Source organism: Cnephaeus nilssonii (assembly GCF_951640355.1).
Source record: "Cnephaeus nilssonii genome assembly, chromosome: 1".
Classification (NCBI taxonomy): Eukaryota; Metazoa; Chordata; class Mammalia; order Chiroptera; family Vespertilionidae; genus Cnephaeus; species Cnephaeus nilssonii.
The window spans coordinates 35,859,664-35,887,102 of NC_137072.1; the positions used below are offsets into that span (position 1 = coordinate 35,859,664).

At 39.9% G+C, this 27,439-nt stretch overlaps 1 protein-coding gene and 1 pseudogene across 3 annotated transcripts in view; one reads left to right on the forward strand and one right to left on the reverse strand.

The window, feature by feature from the left end:
- Positions 1 to 27,439, reverse strand: part of USP6NL (USP6 N-terminal like) — a 203,581-nt gene that overhangs the window by 62,070 nt on the left and 114,072 nt on the right. For both annotated transcript variants that reach the window (XM_079768777.1, XM_079768778.1), the window contains 3 exons: positions 26,985 to 27,067; positions 16,354 to 16,393; positions 3,852 to 3,932 (listed from right to left, as the gene is read on the reverse strand). In XM_079768777.1, the coding sequence (XP_079624903.1) occupies positions 3,852 to 3,932; positions 16,354 to 16,393; positions 26,985 to 27,067 (204 nt within the window). The remainder of the gene's footprint in view (positions 1 to 3,851; positions 3,933 to 16,353; positions 16,394 to 26,984; positions 27,068 to 27,439) is intronic.
- LOC307102904 (large ribosomal subunit protein uL22-like) lies at positions 12,320 to 13,852 on the forward strand (annotated as a pseudogene). The gene has a single exon. The product of its transcript is annotated as a large ribosomal subunit protein uL22-like (transcript).

Consider the following 27,439-nt stretch of genomic DNA (forward strand, 5'->3'; position numbering starts at 1 on the left):
GGGAGATCAGGCTGGTGGGGGAGGGCATTTGGGGGCAAGCAGGCCGGCAGCGGGGGGCAGTTGGGGGCAAGCAGGCCGGCAGGCAGAGTGGTTAGGGGCAATCAGGCAGGCAGGCAGGCAGGTGAGCAGTTAGGAGCCAGCAGTCTCGGATTGGGAGAAGGATGTCTGACTGCTGGTTTAGGCCTGATCCCTGTATACTAGTCAGATATAATAAAAGGGTAATATGCAAATTGACTGAACGACTGAACGACTGGTTGCTATGATGCACACTGACCACCAGGGGGCAGATGCTCAAGGCAGGAGCTGCCCCTTATGGTCAGTGCCCTCCCACAGGGGAACGCTGCTCAGTCAGAAGCTGGGCTCACGGCTCACAGCTGGCGAGTTGCAGCAGTGGTGACGGGAGCCTCTCCCACCTCTGAGGAAGCGCTAAGGATGTCCGACTGACAGCTTAGGCCCTCTCCCTTTGGGGAGTGGGCCTAAGCTGTCAGTCAGACATCCCCCGAGGGCTCCTGGACTGTGAGAGGGCGTAGGCCAGGCTGAGGGACACCCACCTTGAGTGCACGAATCTCGTGCACTGGGCCTCTATTATATATATATGTATGTATATATTTCTATGAATTTCTTTGTTTACTACTTTGTAAGTAAGGAATCTGTGGAAAGAAAACTTATACCTGCTCCTCTTAGAAGAGAAGAAAAATACATGCTACTTTTTTACTTCAATGCAATTTAAAACTAGGTATGATTTGAAAGCAGTGATTATTTTAGAAGGTGCATTCTATTCACACTAAATTGGACCACATATGTCATCCAATAATTCTACCATTATGGTTGTGGGAAAGTGCTTTAAAATTATACATCAAAGAAATAGTTCTGTTAAAATCTCTCTGACTGGGAACTAAATTAGCCAGAGTTGTTGTGCAGAATGACAGCCTAGTAGAATTGCTCATTTTACAGAGGCTTACATACTATCATAGATATCTATATCTATCTATCTATCTATCTATCTATCTATCTATCTATATGTATACACACACACACACACACACACACACACACACACACACACACACACAAATATATATAGGCAAGAAAATAAAGCCATACAACTCTACAAATATCTTAATAGACTGAATATGAGAATAAAGCATAGGTGTAATGCACCAAAATTTATCCTGTAATTACCACTTGAGCAATCATTCCACAAAGACAAAAGGTAAAGAAAGTATAACTGTCAACTTTAGGCCAATCTGAGAGACTCAGCAAAATATTAAACAAGAGCACAGGCATTGTAACTAACGTTCTACTTGGAACTGATCCTCTTAAAAACATCGTGACTTCCAACATAATGCTAAAACACAGAGATAATAAAATCAGCAAGGTACTCACTGCTGATGAAAATAAAATAAGAGTCTTAAACTTTAAATAAGAATACTTAAGATGCTTAAAAAAAAAAGTGACATGAGCATTGTGATATACCCCAGGACAAAAAGATTTCCATGGTTAAATAAGTTTTGTACAATTTAAGGTCCCTCTTAAAAATTCCCACCACATGTTATAGTATTAAAGACTCTCAAAAGTCCTGTAGTAAAGAAACACTGCTTAACTATGTTTAGCTCTGATTTTTTTCTACTTTATTTAGCTATAGAGCCTTTTTTTGTGCAATAATAAGCAACATTTACTGATTGCATACTAAGGGTGCTTTATAGGAATTAACATTTAATCCTCAAGACAACTCAGAGGTAAATGCTATTATTATCTCCATTCTACAGATGGGCAAACTAAGTCAGAAAAAAGGTAAAATATATTCACCAAGGTCGCACAGCTAGTGAAGTGGTGGAGCTGGAATTTGAACCCGGGATGGCCTGGCTTCAGAGTCTATTACTAACCATTAGGCAATACTGTTTCTATGTAATATTCATTAGACTCTAAGAGACTGATTTCTTTCCCTGGAATTCTTATTAACAAATGCTGACACACAATTTGTATCTATGCAAAAAGGAAAAAAAAAAAACACACAGAAAAAAAGTGTGAGGAAATAGAAATCCTAATAGTTAATTAAGTTGTATTTTCCTCTTTTTTTTTTTTTTTTGTCCAAACTCCCTTCAAAAAACTAATAGCAGTAACGAATATTTACTGAATGCTTACACTCTGCAAGGTGTGTACTGAGTGCTATATATGCATTAATCGCTCACTTTCCATGCCTTTGAAATGGGTATGATTATCTCCATTTTACTATGAGGAAGTCAATGCAAATGTTAGCTGTTCTCAAAGCACGGTCCATGAGGTCAAAGCTGTTCTCCTAAAAATACTAAAATGTCAGTTGCCTTTTTCACTATACTGCCTTTTGCACGGTAGCAGACAAGCAGTGGTCATAAAACTACTGGCACCTTCACACAAAACGCACAGTAGCAGCACTACACTAGTGGTCACTGTATTCTCCACTCACAGTTTAAAACAAGTTTGTTTTACTTTAGATGAAGCAGTAGAAATTATTAATTTTAATCTCAACTCTTGAATACACATCTTATTAATATTCTTAGCGATGGTATGGGAAGTACACACTGAGCACTTTAGTTCTGCACATCCAAGTACAATGATGGCCTCAAGAAAAAGCACTTACAAAATTGTTTGAATCATGACCGGAATCAACTGCTTTTTTCATGAAATATCTTATTACTTGAAAAAAACTACTGAGTAATCCAACTATAGTTATTCAGATTTGGGTATTTAACATTTTCTCAAAAATAAATGAAGCCTATCACTTTAAGGAAAATATCTGATAGTATTTGGTACCACTGATAACATTTGACCTTTCAAGCAAAATTAGAATTTTAGAAAATTTCTATCCCATAAACGTCAAAATTCACCAATATTTAAAGATTTCTTGATGAGGTTGGTGGTGATATTAATAGATGTGTATTTTTTTAATTGCTTTAAAACTGAGCACAAACTCAATGCAGGGCAAAAAAATTAAAGGGGAGGTTTGCTAGAAGCTTCTAGAAAAAGAGATTGTTCCTGTTTCAGGAAAGAGGTCAGAAGCCAGTCCTCCCTTTCTGAGCAGTGCGACATGTGGATATGCAGCCTGAAACTACTGCAATAATTATGATCCCAAAGGGAAGCCAACCTCATGGTGAAGCTGACACTGCAGAAGGCAGAAGAGAACTGGAAAGAAATTAAGTCACTGGCAATGTAACTGAGCAGCTGGATTAAATCACACCTGAAACCCAGCCTACCTCTGGACTACCCAATACAGCCTCTTAACTGGAAAAACAATCTGAACTGGGCACTCTGTTACAACATAAAGAATCCTGTTTTGTATTGCATGTAATATTATTATATTTAAGATCATTTTTCTTGAATAATTGGTGTTTACTGCATGTAACATTATTATATTTAAAATCGTTTTTCTTGAGATACTAGGTTTATTGCATGTGACATTATTATATTTAAGATCATCTTTCTTGAAATATTAAAAAATAAAAATAAGTGAGTTATAGGAGATACATATATATATTATATCTGATAGATGTACATATATATCATACATACATATGCATATATGTCATGTATACTAATCCATAATTTGTATGTTTAAAAATTTTTCAGTCTGTGATCTGTCTTGTAACTTTATATGTTGTTTATTACTAAACAGAACCTTAACATTTTTTTAAAAAGAATCCTATTTTGAGGCATTCCACTAAACTGTTTAGTTTAATTTAAACATTCAATTAAACTAAAGTTTTTTTAAGAATATGAATGTAACAGTTTTATAATTAAACAGAAACTTGTACTGGGAAAATCCACATTGAACTTGTATAGTTTCACCAGAAAGTAACATTATTTTTAATTACCTTTTCAGTGTTCTTGTACTTTTCCCATCCTTTTAGCATTTTCAACCACTTAGCAGTTCTTTCAATTTCCAGGTGCTTTTGCTAAAATAAAATAGAAATTTATTGTTACTATTTGTTCAAGGCTTCTTTACTTACAAATTTCAAAACAATGTCAAAGAAAATGCTGCTAAAAAAGGACTGCTGAAAGAGTTATGCTATATTAAATAGCAAGTATTCTATTATTAAGTTGTATTAATAATTTTACAGTTGTATCAATGGAATTCCATAGCGAAAATTAAAGATACACAGGAGGTACTTCACTGGGGTAGGTAAAGAGAAAGGAATTGTTGAAATTTTCCAACATGCTCTATTCTACAAATTTAAACCAAAAGGAAATTTTAAAATATTTTGAACTATCTTTTAACAACAAAAATACAACTTCAAAATCTCATTTTCTTCCCTTTTCCCCCACCCCACACATTTTACTGAGTTCTAGCATCGTAATGTTTTCAGTGACAGAATTGGTTTTTTAAAGAATTGGGTATTTCTTAATTCGTGGAGTGATTAATATTTAATTATCACTATGCTACTGAAAAATTATACAAAAGTAACACTTGCTGCTGAAAAAGAAAGTTCGCCATTTGCCCAGGGTGACTGGTATGGAAACATGCTGTGACAGGTGCTGTCACACAGTGTCAGGAAGGGTGAGAGTAAGGTTATGGTGGAGGGAGTCGTCAAACCCGCCTGATGGATGGCAGAAGATGAGCCTTTCATAAGGTGTGGAAGGATTATCAGGATTTTCATCAAGTGCAATGTGGGGAAGAATACTCTAAGAAGCATGAGTGGAAGGAGTTCTGAGATAATGAGCATTAGATGAGGCTGAATGGAAACATAGTCCTGTAGGTCACACTAAATTGAGACCTAGAGCAAAGCTGGGGAATGGGGAAGGTGGCACAGAAAGTGCTTCTTCCTCACTTCTTTGGTTGCCAGGAGAGGGATACTGTTTTCCTAAGGAACTGGGCCTGCTGTCCAATCTCCTATTCACTCCTAAGGTGGTAGAGTGACTGTGATTAGTAAATTTAGAAAAAAGAACTGGGCGTACAGCCCTCAGTCCCTATAACTCTCAGAAAGCATATTTGTTTTCCCTTTCAGGCAAGAAAAAACACCCTCCTCAGCCAAGAAGTCTGTGGTGACCTTAGCCTATGACCAGGTGAGCAAGTCTGTCTCCTTTTAGGGGTCAGGACGCCTGCACACCTAACCCACGCGCTTCCCTAGGAAAGCTGCTGGGATGTTTGCTGTTTCCCCACTGCCCAGATCAGTGCTGGGCACAGAGTAGGCACTTAATTATTTCATTTTCATGAGAACAAAACCTAGCATAATTTTCTCTTATAAGTGAGCTGAGATTCTGCTATTTTGTTCATTTTTCTCAATCCCTACATTTTCTTTTCTGCAGGCCTCTGTAAGTAGAATAAGTACTTGTACAGATAAGGAAACAGCGCACAAAAGGGTTAAGCAACTGTCCAAATTCCCCCATTTAGTAAGTTCAAGTTTGAAGGGGGTTTGAGGTTGGGCAGCTTGGCTTCAGGACCTGCACTTTTAGCTCCACACCTATCTCTTGCTTCCATTGTGGCCCTGCTCTAGCTCAGGCAATGGCACTCCTGGATGAAGGCAGTAGCTCCTACTGACTGTCTATATTCCAGCCTCAAACAGGCAAGGCAGGTGGCACATGCCCACCATCAATATTTTCAGACTTAAAATGGGCATAAAATCCCAAAGAAGAACAGTGCACCATATACTTAATATATGCTTCACCAAAATCCACCCTGAATTTAGAAAAAGATTATCACCAATAAGAATATTTTCTAGAATTTTACTTTTAGGCATATTTTTAAAACTCTTTAATTACTTCTTAACTTTATAAAAATTTTGATGGGTTTTTCATAATAAAAGCTGATCACTTGTGAGCAAAAGGTATTGTTATAAATTCTATTTTTCAAAAGACTAAGCATATTCTTCATTATATTAGTGATAAAATGTTGCAGATGGTTCTAGAAATATGTTTAATTTTAAAACTCAGTGGGGCACTGAAATCTAATTAATGTTTCTGCTCAATGTGACTTTAGAGAAGGCGAAGCTATGAAACATTAAGATTGATCTAAGCTGCCATTTGGGTTTTTTTGCACTTCCTTCCCTGACTTATTCGAAGCATATCCTCTTCTCCACCAACAGGAAAGCATGAAATAATTCAAGCCAACCCAGAGTATAACAACACACTTTGCCAGGAACAACCCTGCTGAGATTTAGCCTGTCTCTTGCTATCTTTCATTTTTATGACTATGAATTATCAATTAATCACTTTAAGAAGCATTCTTTTTTGTAATGGCACTCTTTGGTATTCTAATGCTTATTATATATATAGATAATTTTAAATGCTATAAATTCTCACATGCAAAGACAACACACACACACACACACACACACACACACACACACTTTTAAGAACCATGAAGCGTGATTTTCTTTCCCCTGCAGCAAAAAACAAAAATGATACACCTTGAGAAAAGCTCCCAGGCCATAGGATTTTGAAATTATATATCAGTAGTTGAATCTGGTTTAAATGTTAACTCCATGATACCGTCAGTTCAGCTACACCAGACTTGAATGCATGTGAATGTCTTTCCCCGCCCTCAGCTCATGAATCTATAATTCATGGATAAAATATACTTTATCACAAACATGCTACAGCTGACTATTCCAGAATTAATTGAAAACCATGTGATAAATGTGAACTCAAGTTCACTCTAGAAAAACAGGCTGAGGAAGAGCATCTTGCCATGAACTAAATTAACACCAACACAAACTAGAACATAAAAGCAAGTTAGAATTTCAACCTACAAGTTCAGCAAGTACTTGAAATTCAACATATCCAAAACCATTTCCCTCACCATGCTGCTATTACTCTCCTCTTTCTTATCATAAATTAGCAGCATCACTACTCACTAAGTCAAACAAACCAGAACCTTAAATTGTTCTCAATCTTCATTTTACCTTCCTTTCCACATCCATACTATACTCTGCTGGTCCCATCCATGTCTCATGTTTCCATCATGTCCTCTGCCCTAATTCAGGCGATCCCAATTCCTAGATGAAAGCATTAATTCCTTAAGGGTAACCCTGACTATCTTCACAAAAGCCTCTACACTGCCACCACTATTTTTAAAACGTGTCCCAGTTTAAAATCCTTCAATGGCTACCCATTAATCATCTACCAAAATGTTCCACATTGATGGGTCTTCACAATATGGCCCCAACTCACCTTCTTGCTACTTTTATGATTTGGCATCTTGAACTATTTGTCATTAACACATAATGCTATTAATTGGATAATCTGTTCCTTAACAACTTTAGTCAGTGGTCTTACCATACATTGATAATCCCTGTCTGAATCAATTCTTATTCTGATAGTGGTAAATGATGTTTGTATGTTTTTTCTAATCCTATGATTCCTTCTGTATGATTAACTGACATTTTTCTATTAAAAAGATTGCCTTCCTTGCTCCTCCACATTTTTTAATAGCACTATGATACAAGGGGCTGTTTTATCAATGTATTGTAACCTACTATCATTATTCTTTTTGAAGTTCAAATTGTCCCAAATTTAGCTGATCCCTCTTATTTGGATGGAGATTTCTCTCTTCAAGTGGATCCTTTAGACATACTCTATCTGGCACAAAATAATTCAGGCTCATTTTATACGCTTTCTACCTAGACTTACAACAGCCATTTCTTTAAGAAACAGTAGTTCTTTTTAATGGGGAATGATCCTCAAAAATTAATATCTGGGTACTATATATGCTCATCACTGCAATTTTTAAAATCATATAGGAGACCCGGGTATAAGAAACTTCTACTCCCCTAAGGATATGACAACAACATGTATCAAAAGGAAAATAATCCGAGGTCTTAGTCTCCATCCTACATTCTCTATATCTTTCCATTACCTCCACTGACTACAAAAATGGTACATTGTTGTGTGCTCGCCCCTCCCTCACCAAGGGTTATTTGCAGCAAAGGACTAAACTTACATTTGAAGTGTACATTCAATTATCTTAAATTGCTGTCCCCTATGAGTCATAACTGCCCCTCTCCTCTTTGAGCAAGGAGGGTGTAAAGACTAAAACTGGACCAGTATCTCGCTTGTTACCTCTCAACCTCCATATATTTTTAACCATATGCAGGGCCAGTAAGCACTTAACAACTGTTGATCACCCAGATAAGTATTAGCTTCTCTTCTATCTGGTCCAAGGCTCCTCCCACTATTAACATGATGATGTTAACATCCAGATGGTAAAGGCTAAACACACACACATGCATGAATGGGTATTAAATAGCTTCTCTTCCAGAATAAAAAATCTTAGAACTTTAATGAAGTTTACTTCTTCAGATACTTTTTTGTCTCTCCTGCATTAGGAAGCCTGACAGGATCAAGTTGACCAGAGACACAAACACCTACACCTCACCAGCAGAGGTCAGGAGAGGACAAGAAGAAGGAAAGCTTTGTGTTTTGACAGAATAACATTGAGAGATCTATCAGTCGTGTATTTTAAGATTTCAAACCACATAAAATGTAGTTTCAAAAGATAGGAATAGACTCCCATATTTTTTAAGCCATGCAAAATATTGCACTACATAAAGGAATAGATGAATCCACAAAGACGCATAGTTTTACATATCCTTTTCTCCTTATGAAAAACATCAATAAGCTCAAAGAAACAATATAACTCATTATTAATATTGTTCTCTGTACAGTAAACATAGTAAGTGTGTTTGTACATTTGTTTAATTGCCTATTTGGAGGAATCCAAAGCACTTTGTAAATATCAACACTAATCCTTGTTTGACGGGCTATCCTTATTTTAAACAAAATATCCTTATTTTAAACAGAGAACTGCCTTCCATAAAATACTATATTGGCAAACTTGAAACTAAAGTCATGATTACTTGACTATGTGTTAGTGTACAGGCTTCCCAAGTGACAATAAGTGCATGCTTCAAGTGTATGCTTTGTAACGATTAATAAACATCTTAGACATAAGCAAGGCTATCATTTCCATTGATTTTATTCAACAAAGTCATACATGTAGAATTTTCTATTAGTTTCCTTGAAATGGCAGAGCTTGGCCATGAGGACTGGGCAGACACTGAAGAATACATAAACTGAAGTTAGACCAGAAAAATTGGAGGAAATTCTGATAAACTAAAAAGTTTATAGCCTTATATTACTCTGCCCATGTCTAAAGTTCCCCCAAAATGGTAAAAGGCAGGTCATGCCATATGAGAGCAGTTTATGTATGAAAGGCACAATGGAATCTCAATCAGCAGCCTCAGAATTCTGCCCCTCTCTCAATATAAGACTGACAAACGAATATAAAATTAAATTTCTGTTAAATTATTAAGGAGTGCATAGGTAATTTTTTAGTGATTTCCTGTTATATTAAACTCGTAAGATTAAACAACCAATTAATTATAAGCTTGACTGCATTGTGCAGGCAAACATATTTTAAAAGTGACTCCTGCAATAATGTCAACATTAAAGAATTTTTAATTTAAGGATAATAAGGTATTTTTTTAAAGCCTACCTAAAGTATGCATCCTCTAAAATACAGCTTTTGTCTTATATTTCTTCTTTTCTTTACTGTCACATTTCTTCAATCTAAATCGCTGGATCCAAGACTTAGACCAGGAAATTATTTTTAAAAGGGAAGGAGGTATGCATTACAGAGAGAAGTCAATATTGAGTTGCCAGGTTTCTATTTTGCACAATTCAGGTATATTTTGTTACAAGATACCTTCCAACTCTTCTCTCCATGATGTCTCATATAAAGGGTACTTAACATTCGAAGGGACAATCTTGGCAGTCTTTAAATCAACATATTTAGTTATAAAGCAGTTATACCATTCATCTGGTCATTCACTCAGCCACTACTTAGTGCACAAATACTAACATACTATGTGCACTACTCTAGGTTCTGGGGATACAGCAGTGAACAAAGAGGTTTAAAAAAACACCTCATAGAGATTACATCCTAGTGAGGAAACTCATAAATTAAAAAAATAAGTAAAGTATTTACTATTTGAAATAATAAGTGCTAAAGAGAAAAATAAAGGAGAGAAGAGAATAATTAGTATTGTGGGGGACAGTTCCCAATTTTAGAAATGATGGCCAGGGAAGGTATTTTTCTAAAGGTGACATTTGAGAACGAAAGTAATGAGGGACCGAGACTTGTCACTATCAAGGGGAAGAGCATCCTGAGAAAGGAAGCAGCCAGTGCAGAAGGCCTGGTAGAAAGAATGTGGTGGGCATGCTCAGGAAGCACTAAGGAGGCCAGTGAGTGAGCAAGGGAAGGCAGTAGGAGATGAGATGAGAGACTTCACACAAACCAGGGCATACAGGGCTTTGCAGGCCATTATAATGACTTTCCCTCGTCCTGTGTTTCAATTAGAGAATGACATGATCCTACTTATTTTAAGAGGATCATTCTGGCTTTCTGGGGAACGGATAGACTCTGCGGGGGGAAGGGAAAGGTGGCAGAAGTAGGAAGTTGGAAGCTCCAGAAGAGATGCTGCAGTGGACAGGTGGCAGAAGTGGAGCTGGTGATCAGATTCTGAATACGTTTTGAAGGCTAAGAGATGAAAAGAGCAGTAAGAAAAAGTCAAAGCTAACTCAGAAGTTTTTACACTGAACAACTAGAAGAATGGAGTTCCCATTTACTGAGATAAAGAAGTTTATAAATAGAAAGAATTTGAAGAGAATAACAGAAACCCCAGTTTGAACATTTATCAGACACCTAAACGTATATAGTCAGTCAGACATCTAAGTCTAGACATTGAAATGTAAATACAAAAATATACAAGTCTTGGATTGAGGGAGCCAAGTCATCAACATATAGTTGGCATTTAAAGCCAAAAGCTAGATGAGATTACCATAGAAGAAACACAGATGGGGAAAAGAAGTTCAAGGTTGAGCCAGGAGGCACCCTGAAGTGTAGATCAAGGAGGAGAGGAAAAAGCAAGCAGAGCAAACTGAGAAAGAGCAGTCAGTGAGGAAAGAAAAATATGTGAGTTCTGAAGTCCAAGCAAAGAGAGTATGTCAGGATAGTAACCAACCATGTCAACTGCTGCTGCTAGGTCAAGAGGAAGTCTAGGAATTGACTATTGGATGTACCAGTAGAGAGGTAATTAAGAGACTCTGATAATAGCAATGGGGTGGGGGGTAGGAGTTAAAATCTAATTGGAATGGGTACAAGGAAGAACTGCAGGAAAGAATATAGGAACCACTTTCAAGAGTAAGGGCAACAGAAAATGCTGTAGGAATAGAGCAGTAGCTGAGGAGGAAATAGGGTCAAAAGAACATTGGTGTTTTTGTGGGTTTATTTTTTAATGGTAGTAATAGTAGATTTTACTCTAATGGAAACAATTAAGTAGAAAAAGAAAGAATTCTGGAGAGAGAGGGAAGAATACCTCGAATGATGTTCCTGAATGAACAACATATACATGCACAGGAACTAGAGCTTTAGGCACAAATGATGACAGGTGGGTAGGTGTGGTTGTGGAAGCCCAGGGAAGTTCTCTTTTGATTGCTTCTGTTTTCTTATAACAAACTGGAGGCCCAGTGCACAAAATTCGTGCATGGATGGGGGTCTCTCAGCCCGGCCTGCACCCTTTCCAATGCAGGACATCCCTCTCACAATCTGGGACTGCTGGCTCCTAACCACTCGCCTGCCTGCCTGATTGCCCCTAACCACCTCTGCCTGCCGGCCTGATTCCCCCCTAACTGCTCCCCTGCCGTCATGATCACCCCCTAACTGCTCCCCCTGCCGGCCTGATCGCCCCCTAACTGCTCTCCTGCTGGCCTGATCGCCCCCTAACTGCTCTCCCCTGCCAGCCTGATCGCCCCCTAACTGCTCTCTCCCTTGCTGGCCTGATCGCCCCCTAACTGCTCCCTCTTGCTGGCCTGATCGCCCCCTAACTGCTCTCCCCTGCCGGACTGATTGCCCCCTAACTGCTCCCTCCTGCTGGCCTGATCGCCCCCTCACTGCTCTCCTCTGCCGGCCTGATCACCCCCTAACTGCTCTCTCTCCTGCTGGCCTGATCAACCCCCTAACTGCTCTCTCCCCTGCTGGCTTGATCGCCCTTTAACTACTCTCCCCTGCCGGCCTGATCACCCCAACTGCCTCTGCCTCGGCCCCCGCCACCCTGGCTTTGTCCAGAAGGACATCCGGAAGATGTCTGGTCTTATTAGCATATTACCCTTTTATTAGTATAGATAAGAAGTAAGGCCATTAGCTGACAGAGGACGGATAAGGAGTACTGGAGGTTTGAGGGGGGAAGAAAAGGCTCCAATAGTTAAAATGAGAGCAGACATTCATTCACTAGGGAGGAACAGTGTGACTTCCAGGCAGTGCTAATGCTCCAGCTGAGGTTTGTGATCATAAATGTAAAGTAAAACCAGTCAGCACAGCTGTCTTTCCCTAGTTGCACTTTTCTATGCAGGTGCAGGCACTGCAGCAGCAGAAAGTTGGTTTTAACTAGGGCCATAGTTTAGCCCAGAAGAAGCAACAGAGGGGAGAGAGGTTAAGGTTTATGCAAGTGACTACAGAATTGAGCTGGGAAGAGAGAGAAATGAAGACATGAGTATAGCGAGGGGCAATGAAGCAGTGCTGATATCACTGGGGTCCAAGGATTAGTGCAATCTGGGCACTAGGCAAGAAGAAAGGGCAGAGAGTGGAAACAAATCCTTATGTTCCCATTTCAAAGGGGACTGGTAAAAAGTTCACTAGAGGCAGAATTTAGAAACTGCTCACTGTTATTCATCACTTCCTTCTCATTCATTCCTTAGCCACAGATCTGCCTTCCCCACCACCAGCATAGCTATTTCATGTCACTAATATTATGTTCCCAAAAGCCACCAATAATCAGTCAATCTCTCACTTGACCTTCCTCTAGTCACTAGGCAGACAATGAGCATCTCAAAGGCAGAAACTATGTCTATTTGATCCAAATATTCTAGGCAATACCTAGTCCAGTGCTCTGCAAGAATGTAGCTATTAAAAAAAATTCCTGCTCTTCCCCAAAGCGGCCATAGGTGACCTCTGAAAATGGTTCGCTATTCACTAGACCCAGAAAACCCCACAAAATCATGCCAATCAAGAGGCTCAAATCTCCGCGTTCACTTTAAGAACACTCGTGAAACTGCCCAGGCCATCAAGGGTATGCATATTCGAAAAGCCACCAAGCATCTGAAGGATGTCACCTTAAAGAAGCAGTGTGTGCCATGCTGTCGTTACAATGGTGGAGTTGGTAGGTGTGCCCAGGCAAAACAGTGGGGCTGGACACAGGGTTGGTGGCCCAAAAAGAGTGCTGAATTTTTGTTGCACATGCTTAAAAATGCTGAGAGTAATGCTGAATTTAAGGGTTTAGATGTAGACTCTCTGATCACATAGCACATTCAGGTGAACAAAGCTCCCAAGATGTGGTGTAGAACCTACAGAGCTCATGGGCGGATTCACCCAAACATGAGCTCTCCCTGACACATTGAGATGATCCTTACTGAAAAGGAGCAGACTGTTCCTAAACCAGAAGAGGAGGTTGCACAGAAGAAAAAGATATCTCAGAAGAAACTGAAGAAATAAAAATTTATGGCCCGGGAGTAAATTCAGCATAAAATAAATCTAAATAAATGTAAAAGCAAAAAAAAAAAAAAATTCCTTTGCAAAACATCAAGGTCTGATACTGAGAGAATCAGGAAGTCACAAGAGAATTCAACTGAATGCAGTACATATAGGGAACTCTATATATATGTCAAATGGCAATTTTGTCTACATCTCAAAGTTATGCTACAGTTGTTATTTTCAGAAAATTTTGATTTTAGAAAGATTTTATGAAATATTTTTCCAAATTCCAATTTTAATTTTACCTCAATTATATGAAATTCAGCTTCCTTCCTCATCAAACATAAACAAAGTAGGAACAAACCCAATCAGTAGCCTCTTCTCATTCTACAAGTCACATTTTGGTACCTCCCTCCACACACACACACACACACACACACACACACACACACACACACACACACAACAGAGAAGGGAAGAGAGATTCTGACCAACTTTAAAATATTCAGTCCCTGGTCTCAGCTATGGAACCAGTTCCCTGCCCAAATATAATGAAGAAAGGCGAAACTCCCAAGCTACCAAAAGGTGACAGGTTTACTATATATAAGACTTCCCTAAGTCCTTAAAAAGCTAACAGCTTTATTTGACTATAGCAAACTTGGCTGTTATTGGTGGGAAAGTTGTCATGCACGGGACAGCCCTAACCAGTTTGGCTCAGTGGATAGAGCATCGGCTCAGTGGATAGAGCACCTGGGAACTGAAGGCTCCCAGGTTCGATTCTGGTCAAGGGCACATGCCTGGATAGTAGGCTCAATCCCCACTGGGGAAGTGCAGGAGGCAGCCGATCAATGATTCTCTTTCATCATTGATGTTTCTATCTCTCTCTCCCTCTCCCTTTTCTGAAATTGATACACACACACACAAACACACACACACACACACACTGAGTGGCCAGATTATTATGATCTCTGAATGCATAATAATCTGGCCACTCAGTGTATGTATGTGTGTGTGTGTATATATATATATTAGAGGCCCGGGGCATGAATTCGTGCATGGGTGGGGTCCGGCCAGCCTGGCCATGGGACATGGGCAGTTGGCCGGCCTGCCTACTGGTCATGAGACATGGGCGGTTGGCCGGCCTGCCTGCTGGTCAAACTCCTGGTCAAGGGGACAATTTGCATATAGCCTCTTATTATATAGAATTATACACTGAGTGGCCAGATTATTATGCGTTCAGAGATCATAATAATCTGGCCACTCAGTGTGTGTATGTATATGTGTGTGTGTGTATATGTATACACACACACACACACACACACACACACACACACACACACACACTCAGTGTCCGGTGCACGAAATTCATGCATGGGGGGGGGGCGCGCGTTCCTCAGCCCGGCCTGCACCCTCTCCAATCTGGGAACCCTAGAAGGATGTCCTACTGCCGGTTTACAGGAACTGGGCCTAAAATGGCAGTCAGACATCTCTCTCACAATCCGGGACTGCTGGCTCTAGCCGCTCACCTGCCTGCCTGCCTGCCTGCCCCTAATGACTCTGCCTGCCGGCCTACTCGCCCCCAACTGCGCCCCCCTCCCCCGCCAGCCTGATCACCCCAACTGCCCCCCCTGCTGGCCTTCTCGCCCCCACCTCCCCTCCCCACTGGCCTGCTCACCCCCAACTGCCCCCCTGCTGGCCTGCTCACTCCAAAATGCCCCCTCCCCCGCTGTCCTGATCACCTCCAACTGACCCCCACTGATGGCCTGCTCACCCCCAACTGACCCCCACTGATGGCCTGATCACCCCCAACTGACCCCCTTGCTGGTCTGCTTACCCCCAAAGGTCCCTGCCATCCCATCCTGGCCTGATCACCCTCCTTTTTTTCTTTTTCTTTTTTTTTTTTTTTCAGCGCCTCCTTGAGTGGAGGCCAGAGCCGGCTGGAAGCAAGTATCTAGAATTTATTTAACTTCTATAATTGAAACTTTGTAGCCTTGAGCGGAGGCAAGGGCAGGCGGGAAGCTTGGCTTCCTCCATTGCCGGGGCAACCCAAGCCTCCTGATTGTTCCAGCTCCGTAGCCGCTGCCATTTTTATTGGGATTTATTTATCTTCTATAATTGAAACTTTGTAACCTTGAGTGGAGGCCAGGGCCGGCCAGGGCGGGCGGGAAGCTTGGCTTCCTCCATCGCCGGGGCAACCCAAGCCTCCTGCTTGCTCCAGCTCCGTGGCTGCCACCATCTTGGTTCAGTTAATTTGCATACTCACTCCTGATTGGCTGGTGGACGTGGCTTGTGGGTGTAGCAGAGTGATGGTTAATTTGCATGTTTCTCTTTTATTAATGTAGATATATATTTTAAAAAAATAATTTTTTTAAACAACAACAATAAAAAAAACACTCATGGGACAGTGATGTTCCAAAGAGCTTCTGTTTTAGAGTAGTGCTCTATCAGCCACAGAATACATGAGAATCTCTTGGGAAACGTTTTACAAATTACCTGCCAGCCTCCTGCCCAGAGTCTGACTTGATGAATGAGGTGGGTCCTAAGCAACTGTGCTCTTTAAAGACTCTGCATTAGGAAGCACTCCTAGAGTGAGAACTACCTGTCTGGAATGCAAATCTTTACTGCTACCTTTCCTTTACTCAAATATCTGTCAGAAGTCCCATCAATCTCCTAAAATCATTTCACCATTAATTTAATTACTTTCTTATAGTGATATACTTAGGGTCAAATTTTAACAATGACTGCCCCACTTATATTTAACATGGCATTCAGAATCAGGAAGGTGGTAGATTTTATTCCTCTGATAAACCCAATTCACCAGTAACGGTCAGTAAATGCAGAGCTGGCCTTACCCGATCCACTGCTGCATTATGATATGGGAGCTCCTCCTCACTGCAGAGAAAAAAACAACAGTACATGTCAAATAGTCGTAGCAAACTTTGAAAAAATTATAAACCAATAGGTACACATGATGTACACAAACATTACATAGCTCCCATTCCACCTAATTCCTTATAAAACAAGTAGCTATCTGTAACCACAGTGTCCCTTATCTTAACATTTCGAGACCTGCACTGTCCAATAAAGTAATCTCTAGGCACATGTGGCTATTTAATTTTAAATGTGAATTAAAATTAAATTAAAAATTCAATTACTCAGTTTCATGCTATAGTTCACCAACCTTCATTCTCTGGCTCAAACCATGACCTATAATACGTAAATGATTGCTTAAAAAAATTAGTATAAGAAAATAAAACTGCCTCCAATGAATATGTGAATTAAAAAGCAAACTTCACCATTTATTTGGTAAATAAGGAAATCTTCATTTGTGAAAACGTCAATTTTTAACATACAATAACAGATAAATTTTACTTTTCTGGCAGTAATTTTGTGCTATCACCTCTAATATAAAATATTCTGAGACTCTTTTATCACTGTCAGTAACATAAAAACAATCTGCTATCCATAAACAAAGTTATGTGCTTCAAGTTGCTATCTCAGTAGAATTTATGTTTTGGCAATGATATGTACACATTCTTGCCTCAGTTTCTCTTGAGATCACATAATACCACTTTGCAGAGTGTAATGCATTCGTATTCAAGAGTCCAGTATTTCAGAGTAGCAGAGTTTTGCTATCCTGATGACTGGAGTCCTTAGGTGAACCATGAAGTTATAGCCATGGAACCGACAAAAAGGTGTAATAGTTGAGTAGAGAGATAGTCCAAACCCTCATTTCACAGATATGGAAACTAACATTTTCACTTAGTCACACTTAGCCTAATGTAGAGATGTTCAGAATTATCTAACCCAGTGAGTTCGAATTAAGATATAACTTCTGGTTTAAAGTGTACTTATCCATTCTTCATTTATTGATAGGAGAGGACTTGTTGACACCACTGGAGTGTCCTAGGTAATTAGGTCCGCAGCGACACCTTGAATGGTATTTCTGGGATAAGTGGACTGCCCTGGGCAAGACCAACCTTTTGTACAGCTGATTTGAGCTGATTCTGACAACTGTTTATTTGAACATTCCGAACCTATGGCTGCCTATCACAGAAGTTTTTTAAGTTGCTGGGTGAACTTTTTTGGTGTCCTCCTATTTACTAAACAAGACTGACAAACCTGTTCTCAACCCTGAATCAGAACCAAGTTTTGCACTTGGCTGTGGAATGATGCTGATCATCTGCTCAGGCTACATGGCCTGTGTTGGGCAGGTCCTAAAAACTAACTGCTTTGTGAAATTCAAGATGAGACAGGACTTCGCATAGCACCCCACTCCATGTTAACCTCAAATCATGCTATTGAAACTCTGAGGCAAGGAATGCCAGAATCTATATAAAACTCTAATATGCAAATAGACCTAACAGCAGAACGGTTGGGGGGCGGGGCCAGTGAGCAGGTGGCGCCAGGCCAGCCAAGGCAGGTGCCAGCGGGCAGAGGGAGATGACCAGTGGTGGCGACAGAGGGCAGGGCTGGCCAGCGGGCAGCACCAGGCTGCCAGCCAAGGTGGGTGCCAGTGGGGGCACCCCGATCGCCCAGTTCGTTGCCCCACAGATTAGCCCTGATCACCGGCCAGGCCTAGGGACCCTACCCTATATATTGGGAACAGTATCTTAGATTTAAAAATTGAAACCTAGTAAGGCTACTCTAATACTGAAAAAACAGGATGATAGAGCGATGACATGCATGGACTCTGGCTTGCACATTTTGTCAGCCCTGATTCTGACACTTATAACTGTGTGACAAATCCAATTACTTAACTTTTCTCTGCTTCAGTTTTTGCACCCATAAGATGGGGAAAATGGTACTACTGCCTCAGAAGGATCAGGTTATGTACTACTTTTCATAATTAGGACAAAAAAATGCAGCTGCCCATACAACAGCAAGACACCTTTCACCTGTATGAAAAATATGGTCACTGGTGCATGCAGCGTCCTGGATTGCAAGAGGGATGTCCGACTGCCAGTTTAGGCCCATAAACCAGCAGTTGGACATCCCCCGAGGGATCCCAGATTGTGAGAGGGCGCAGGCTGGGCTGAGGAACTGACCCCCGCCCCCCATGCACAAAATTCATGCACCAGGCCTCTAGTATACATATAACCACAGTCAGCCTTAGGCAAAATCCAGGAGTATACAAACGTGGTCTTAGATTTCCAATGAACCCAATATTTCACATAATTTCCCTGTGGCAACCCCACCAGGATCTGGTTGCCTATCCAGTCCCCATATCATGATACCCAGTTACGGAACTCATACTATCCAAGCATTTTTTAATGTTCATTTTAAATTTTATTTATTTAAAAATTAAGACACAATTGACGTATAACAATGTATTCCTTTTAGGCTATAACAAAGATTTGATGTATGTATATATACTGCAAATAATTATATTAGGTTTAGTTAACATCCATCAGCAAACATGCTTACAGATTTTTTTTTCCCTTATGATGAGAACTTTTAAGATCTACAATATACAATACAATATTGTTAACTATTGTCACTATGCTGTATATTACATCCTCAGTACTTACTTATAACTAAAAGTTTATACTTATTGAACACCTTCACCCATTACCCCCAGCCCCCAGACATATGCCCTTGAACAGGAATCGAACCTGCAACCTCCTGGTGCATGGGACGATGCCCAACCATCTGAGTCACACCAGCCAGGGCCCCAACATCATTTACTGAAGAGACTATTCTTTCCCCATTGCATATTCTTGTCTCCTTTGTCATAAATTAATATGTGGGTTTATTTCTGGGCACTTTATTCTGTTCAATTGATCTATGTGTCTGTTTTTATACCAATACCATACTGTTTTGCTTATTATAACTTTGTAATATAGTATGAAATCAGGAAGTGTAATGCCTACAGCCTTGGTCTTGTGTAAAATTGCTTTGGTATTTTGGGGTCTTTTGTGATTATATAAAACTTTTAGAATTATTTATTCTATTTCTGTAAGACAAGCCATTGGAATTTTGATAGGGACAGCATTAAATCTGTATATTGCTTTAGGTAGAATGGACATTTTAACAATGTTAATTCTTCTAATCCATGAGTATAGAATATTATTGCACTCATTTGTATCTTCTTCCATTTCTTTCATCTATGTCTTATAGTTTTCAGAGTACAGATCTATTACCTCCTTGGTTAAATTGATTCCTAGATATTTTATTCTTTTTCATGTAACTGTAAATAGAATTGTTCTCTTAATTTCTGTTTCTAATAGTTTGTTACTGGCATATAGAAACACAACTAATTTTTTGTATTTTGAGTTTGTATTCTGCAACTTTACTGAATTTGCTTATTAGTTCTAACAGGTTTTTTTGGTGGAGTCTTTAGGCTTTTCTATATATATAAGATCATATTATCTGCAAATAGAGACAGTTTTATTTCTTCCCTTCTGATTTGGATGCCTTTTTTTTTTTTTTTTTCTCTTGCCTTTTTGCTCTGGCTAGGACTTTCAGTCCTATATTGAAAAAAAGTGGCGAGAGTGGGCATTTGATCTTAGAGGAAAAGCTTTCAGTTTTTCCCCACTGAGAATGATCTCAGCTGTGGATTTGTCATATATGGCCTTTATTATGTTGAGATACAGTCCCCTCTGCCCATTTTGAGAATTTTTTCATGAATGGATGTTGAATTTTGTAATAAGCCTTTAGACTTCATAGATGGATGACAGACCTTAAGAACTTGGTCAAGGTTTCCCACGTGGATTTTCATGCATTATTGCTCCATGCTTAAAACCTTTTATACAAAATCTGCTTTGTGTACAACACTCATCTCCAAAAAAAGGATTCTTCCTCAAATCTCTGTGGTGGCATACACTGATTTCCACAGCCTTCCAAAGAGACAGCAGGGGAATACTGCCTTCCCAACAGCCACACACAATGTCTAGATACACATGTAAAAAAGCACTGCACCAGCCTCAGGCACAGGTGCTGACATATTGAAGGAACACACGAATATTGCTGAATGAATATATGATGGGAAAGATGAATGCATGCCTGCATGCACATGAGCATATTTACCTTGTCACCTAAATATCCTTCAAGTATATATATAAAAAAAAAAGGGACCAAAATCTGGGTGAGTGGAGTATTCCTTTAGGTCAGCAAACTACAGCCATGGATCAAATCCGGCCCACTGCCTGTTTTTGTAAATGAAGGCTTATTAGAACACTGCCACGCTCATTCATTTATGTATTGTCTGTGGTTGTTTTCATGCTACAATGGTAGAGTTGAATGACTGTGACAAAGGGTCCATAAAGCCAAAAATATTTCAGATCTGGCTCTTTACAGAAAATGATTGCCTCTCCCTGCTTTAGAAAACAAGGGTTTATGCTCTAAGGGAAAGAAGCACCTAGAAGCTGCTCCAAGAAAACACCAAGATGACAGTAAGAAGCTATGCCTCACAGAAACACAGTAAGCAAAACAGCAACAACATAGTCATCTCTGGAAAGAGAGGAACCTTAACTGGATCTATTTTTTCATCTGCTATTAAATATAGAATTACTAATTAGAATATATGTGTCTGTAATTTTTTAATAGCTCAGAGCATTTCTATAACTTGAAATAAACTTTCATTTGGAAACTTAAAATTTAACTTGTTAAAATCAGTTAAGCTGAATATACTGACTAAATGTTTTTTCTATTTTTATAGTAGACTCATTCCAGTCAAAATTATTAGTTGAGTAGAAAGAGTTCTCAAGCCCTTGTCATCAAAAGAGATACGTTTTAAAAACAAAAATACCTTTATTCTGGCTTTCCAGTATTTATATAGACATCATAAACTACAATCAGTTAAATTTTATAAACGTACACATTTTGATAACTAGTTCAAAACCTGAAGCTTGGTATTAATTTTATCTTTATTTTTGGTACATTTTCCTTCTAATCCTTCTATTAATAACTTGTGACCTAAAAACATTATCTATCATTATCCAAATACCAAGCATTCTTTGTGAGCAGAGTAGCACTGGCTATTTTTGATAAAAATATTGAAAGTTCTCTAACTTTTTAAATAAGCTCGATTTCTCTACTCTCAGATACAATGCAATCACAGCATACGGATTGGGGATAGCGCCCCATTTCTGAGTACTTAACAAAGATATTCCTGTTCCAGCATCAAGCCAAGCTGGTTTGGCAACAATTTTCATATTTATTGTGAAATCTGTTATAAAACCAAGTTATTCCTGTACTGCATTTGCTAATTACCGTCATCCTTCCCCACATATCATAACAAGTCATTTAACTTACTAAAACTATAATTAGATATGAAGTCAGCAGCCTTCAGAGAAGGCGACAAAGTTAGTTTTTGCTATTGCATTGTACTGACATTGACACTTAAAACCCAATTTCATTGAAGAACCAATCAAAAAATCTCAAAGAACTAAGACAGCAGAAAGAAATGCTCTTTTGATCAAGATGTGACAGGAAGCAATATCTAAATGCTTAGGCCATGTGACTTTATTCAATAGCACTCAAAAAACTCCAGTCTACAGTGACAAGCAATAAAAGCCACTAGCAGCGACCTCTATAGAAAGCGTTTTACTGAAATTAGACATTGTAACAAAAATCAATGACTTCGGTGAAATTTAATAAAGTCTAACATTACATTAAAATCCATTTCTATGCTTCATTATTTTCATTTCTGCTGTCTGCCTTGGAACTGCATCATGGAGTAAATTAAAAAAAATTACTGTGTCAGTATGAGAACTCATATCAATTGGCTTCGTTTTTAAAGAAGTGATGAGCTTAGCTATCTGAGCATACCTCAGTACATGTGATCAGTTCAAACAGTATCCCTCTCTTAGGCACCCTTTTTTTGTTTTGTTTCTAGGCGTTTCAAAGCCTTCTACTACGTTTCTCTTATTAAAAACACAGGAGAGCAGAAAAGACAGTGCAATGCAGAAGTTCAGAAGACAGCTCTGCTGTAGGACTGCCAAGGTCCACAACCCAGATCTGACACTGTCAGCACAACTTGGGCAAGCTGCATGATCTCTTTGTGCTTCATTTTCATCTGAAAAAAAATGATTAAAAAAAAGAGTACCTATCTCACAGAGTTTTTTGAGAGAATAAATTAGTTACTCAATGAAAAGAGCATAAAACAGTACCTGTCACACAGTAAGGGCTCAATAAATATTAACTAATATTATTAAGATAGATTATTGACTGACTTTTCCCCACTAGTGCCAAATGGTCCTCAGCACAGGGGAAAAAAAACAACAAAATAACTGAGTGCGATTTTTAGACTGCCAAGTACAGGCCAGAAACTCACTCAAGATGTTCAAAGCAATGAGAAAAGAGAATTTAGGTAATTACTAGACCCTTTTTGGGAATTCACAGGTTTTTCATATGTATTTTGTACTATATTAGACCATTTTATGATTAAAACATCTCTTAGAGTGGTTCACTCCCATCAGGGGAGGTCAAAATCAGCTGAGTTGTATTCCACTTGCTGAATCAAAATATGGGATGGACCCCAGAAATCTATTTAAAAACAATAAATAGTTCCCAACTGACTCTAATGTGCAGGCAAGTTTGGGACCCACTGATCTTGACCAGGCTAAATGATCAATTTGTCCTTCAAAACTCCCTCACATACCTCAGATCTGCCTGTTAACCCACACAAATGTGTAATCATTTCCTGCCATATTGGTGGCCAACCTTGATTTACTTAAAAAAAAAAAAAAAAAGTGGAAGTGGAGGGTTAATTTAAGAACAGTATTTTCATCATAGTTTAAATTCTGCTCTGTTACTCTGCTGAAATTCAAAGTCTTCTAATAATAACTACTCAGGAGAACATTTTGGGTCTGCTAATGTTACGTCTTTAGGTATAATAATAACACCTTATATTTGTCCAGATCTTTATGGAGTCTTCTATCATTTTATGTCTTCAAAGCTTCCACGGCACTGTCAGTATGCAGAGTAGTTTTACATGAGGCATGAAATGGTTAACTGAGCCAGTGAAGACACAAGAAAAGCATATATTCTCTAACTTTCAGAACTGTTTCTGTTTATCTATTTGCTTATTTTACCCTGAGAAAAACATTAGACAACCAAATACTGTCTAAATGCAAGAAGACTAAAAAGAAGGAGAGAATAAGTTCTGAGTACTATGTTACTGCTATGAACTACTATACAAAAAACTGTATTTTTCCTTCAATATTTAATCATATATCATAAAATAAAAATCTCTGGCTTCTTCTTATTTATAATAAACTAGTGGCCCAGTGCACGAAATTCGTGCACAAAGGGGGTGTGTCCCTCAGCCTGGTCTACACCCTCTCCAATCTGGGACCCTTCAGTGGATGTCCGACTGCCGGGTTAGACCCGATCCCTGTGGACATCCCTCTCACAATCCGGGACAATCCTGATTGTCCCCAACTACCCTCCCCTGCTGGCCTGATCACCCCCAAGGCTTTTATTAGTATAGATATGACCCTTCACAGAAAATTTCACTAACCCTGCTTTACAATAAGGGCTTGACGATTAAATCATTGGGGCCAGACACCAAGGTTTCCTTTCTTTGAATAGTGGAGGGAATAATTATCTTGTCTTAAAGTTGCCCTGAAATTCAAATGAGATAATGACTTAGAAAAGTATAAAAGCACCATATAAAGACAACTGTCTTTTTCATGTACTGAAAAGACAGTAAAGTGGTTAAAATGAAAAACACTATTTTTATTCTCCCCCTTCTTTCCTTTACAGCCTGTATTTAAACTTTGAAATTTATAAAAATTTCACTCTTATTTTCATTTCTTTATATTCAATATTATTTTGTATTACTTTCAAGTTTTATATTAGTTACAGAATAGTGGTTAGACAATCATATACTTTACAAAGTGTTCCCTGATATTTCCAGTACCCACCTGGCATCATATCATCATTATAGCACTATTGACTATATTCCCTATTTAAGTGACAATGGGTTTACAGGCTCCTTCCAATCTTTCGTGTTATTCGCCTTTCCTTTTCTTTCTCACTTCTACCCTCATCTTCCTTATATAGTATCTCAATAGGCCATCAAAGCTCAGCGAAGGCACTGGGACACACTTAATCCATTTTACAGACCAGGAAACTGAGGCCAATTCCAGTTGGCTGCGGAACTTGACTCAGCATGGAGGGAGCCCACAAAGTCATGCTCTCTGCCCTTCCTAAGGGGCAGCAGCCAGGCAAACAGAACAAACCTTCCCGTCAGGCTTCCAAGCCTCTTTCTCAAGCACCTCTTCATCACGGAAGCTCCACATTCTTTCCTCTCCCCGGCCCCCCGCCCCCATTCTTTACTGCCCCCCCCTTCTCCGGAGCAGGTGGTAGGCTTCGCACTCACTGCACAGGCGTGCGCTGCCATGGGGCAGGGTGGGTGTGGGCTTGCTTTTGGGCCAAGGCGGGAGCAGGAGTCACAGCCTCTGAAGTGCGAAGGCCGCCTGGGCGAGGCCCGTTAGCAGGTTAGCGCTGGGAGCTTCTCTGAATCGCATCAGTCAGTCAGGTACCCTGCAGTGCAGCACCCCTCCACTGAGGTGGCGCCGCCCCTCAACCCCCAACTCCGGGCTGCGGGTCCTTGCCCCTCCACCTGGGCGTCTTTCCATGCTCCTTGATCCCCGGCCAGACCCACCCACGTCTTGAGGCCACTGCAGAACCTCTCTCTCTGCAGGCAAGGCAGATCCCTGCCCACTGGCCCCCTGCCCTGGCCCAAGCCCCCTTGGGAGCACCCTGCCTGGCCAGGTTTTTGCTTTTGATCTATGGCATTGGTGACAGCACACTCCTAGCAAGCCTGGTACCCAGAGGGGCACAGGGTCAGTTCTTTGCCCAGAATGTTAGAGGTTGCAGTAGCATTTGCAGATGTCGCCCAGAGCCTGCTGGCGAAGGCAACAGCTGCGTGGGGTGTCCTCATAGAGGGACGGTGCGGTGCTGTTCTGCGCCCCTTGGAACACCCGCCTCCTGGCCGGCCGCTTCGCCAAAGCCATGGCGCTCGCCCTGGAGCCGTCCCTCAGGCGGCCCGACAGTCGGGCCTCACACCTCTGCTAGGTCTCCACCCTCACCTGGGTCACCTCCTCTCTTCCACATTCGGCCTTCATCCATCCCTCTCTCCTGCAGTGCTTGTGCTCCAGGCCCAAAAGAAAAGGACTAAGCCCAAGAAGGACAAAACCCAAAGGAAGTGAGTCTTGAACCCCCACATCCCATTCTCTGGATTTCCTTCCGCACCTCCTCTCTGTGTCACATCTAGAATGGGCACCCTGTGGCCCAGCCACATGGCCTCCGGGCAGCCTGGTAGAGTCGGTCTCCGCGAAGCTGTGGATCTGTGGCCAGAGGCTTCGCCTGGGTCTCAGCAACCCCATGCTCATGATGGTCCCGGGACCCTGTGGGCGGGGCTTGGCACCACCGCCCTCGCCTCCCCAGGCAGGATGGTCCTGCGAGGCTTAGGGCTTGGCACCTGCGTATGCAAATTAAACCACCATATTTGTAGGGTTAATTTGCATACTCACTCCTGATTCGCTGATGGGCATCGCGGAGGTACGTCAATTTGCATCTTTCTCTTTTATTAGTGTAGACAAGACTGAAAAAATACATCTGAATGAGAACTTAATCACTGAACTATATGAAACCAAACACACCACAGAAATGAAGAGAAATATCCAGTCTATGGGAACCTGACTAGACAATGCCAGAATCAGAACAGGCAGATTAACATCATTAGCAGGATGTTTCTAAGAGTCAAAATCCTTTTAACCACTCTATTTTGTAACAGTCTAGACCTCTATCAACTCTTTATATAATATATTCAGGATGAATGGAATTAATTTTGAGAAGCAAATAACTAGCTGGCATGGCTCAACATTGACCTATGAACCAGGAGGTCAAGGTTCGATTCCAGGTCAGGGCACGTGCCCAGGTTGTGGGCTTGATCCCCAGTAGGGGGCATGCAGGAGGCAGTTGATCAATGATTCTCAAAACTGATGTTTCCATCTCTCTATCCCTCTTCCTTCCTCTCTCTGAAATCAATAAAAACTATATTTAAAAAAAATTTTTTAAGAATAACATAAATACATTAACATGAATACAATTATAAGGAAGATCAATGGCATTTTTTTTTCATTGCTCAATTTCAGGCTGCATAACACTCAAGTTCTAATAGCTAATTATTTTTAAAATGCATTTATATAAAATAAAATGTTTTATAATTATTTTTGAAATACAATTTTTTATTAATTTCCATTTAATTCTGACAAAGTATTAATCCAACTCATTTATTGTACTAAATGTTCTTACTAAAACGTAACAAATAGTGTTAAAGATTGTATTCTTACAAAATAGTTGAATTTCAATGATAGAGGATAAAAATGCAGGGAATTTAATAATAAAAAGCATGTTGCCGCACCAGTCTTATTCACAACAGTGCTAGTAAAAATAAATAAAATCAATATAACAGGTGTCCACAAAAGCATCATAATAAAAAAGTTAGCTTTCAATCTGTGCAACTTACTGTAAAAAGCCAAATCTATCCGTGACTTTGTAAACAAGGTAATCAGCATCTTCCCAAGGTTCAATCTCTGCACCTTCTCGTCCCTATAATAGTGAACAAAGAAGGGTGTTATTAGAAATCTATAAAACTGAGTAATTTTTCAAATAAAAAGACCAAAAACAAAGAGTTCTTTTTTTCATGTATTAACAGTAAGAGCTGGAAATGAGGCACTATCCACCTTAACTTTAAATATATATATCTTTTAGCAATATAATCACTATTTTCTAGTTACAAACTTTGGAAGATACTCTATGTCAGCAACAGCTAACATGTAACTAAGCTTTTTTTGTTGTTTTTTTGTTAATCCTCACAGAGGATATTTTTCCATTGCTTTTTAGAAAAAGTGGTGGGAGGGAGGGATGGAGGGGGAGGAGAGAAAGAGAAACACTGATGAGAGAGAGAGAGAGACATCGATT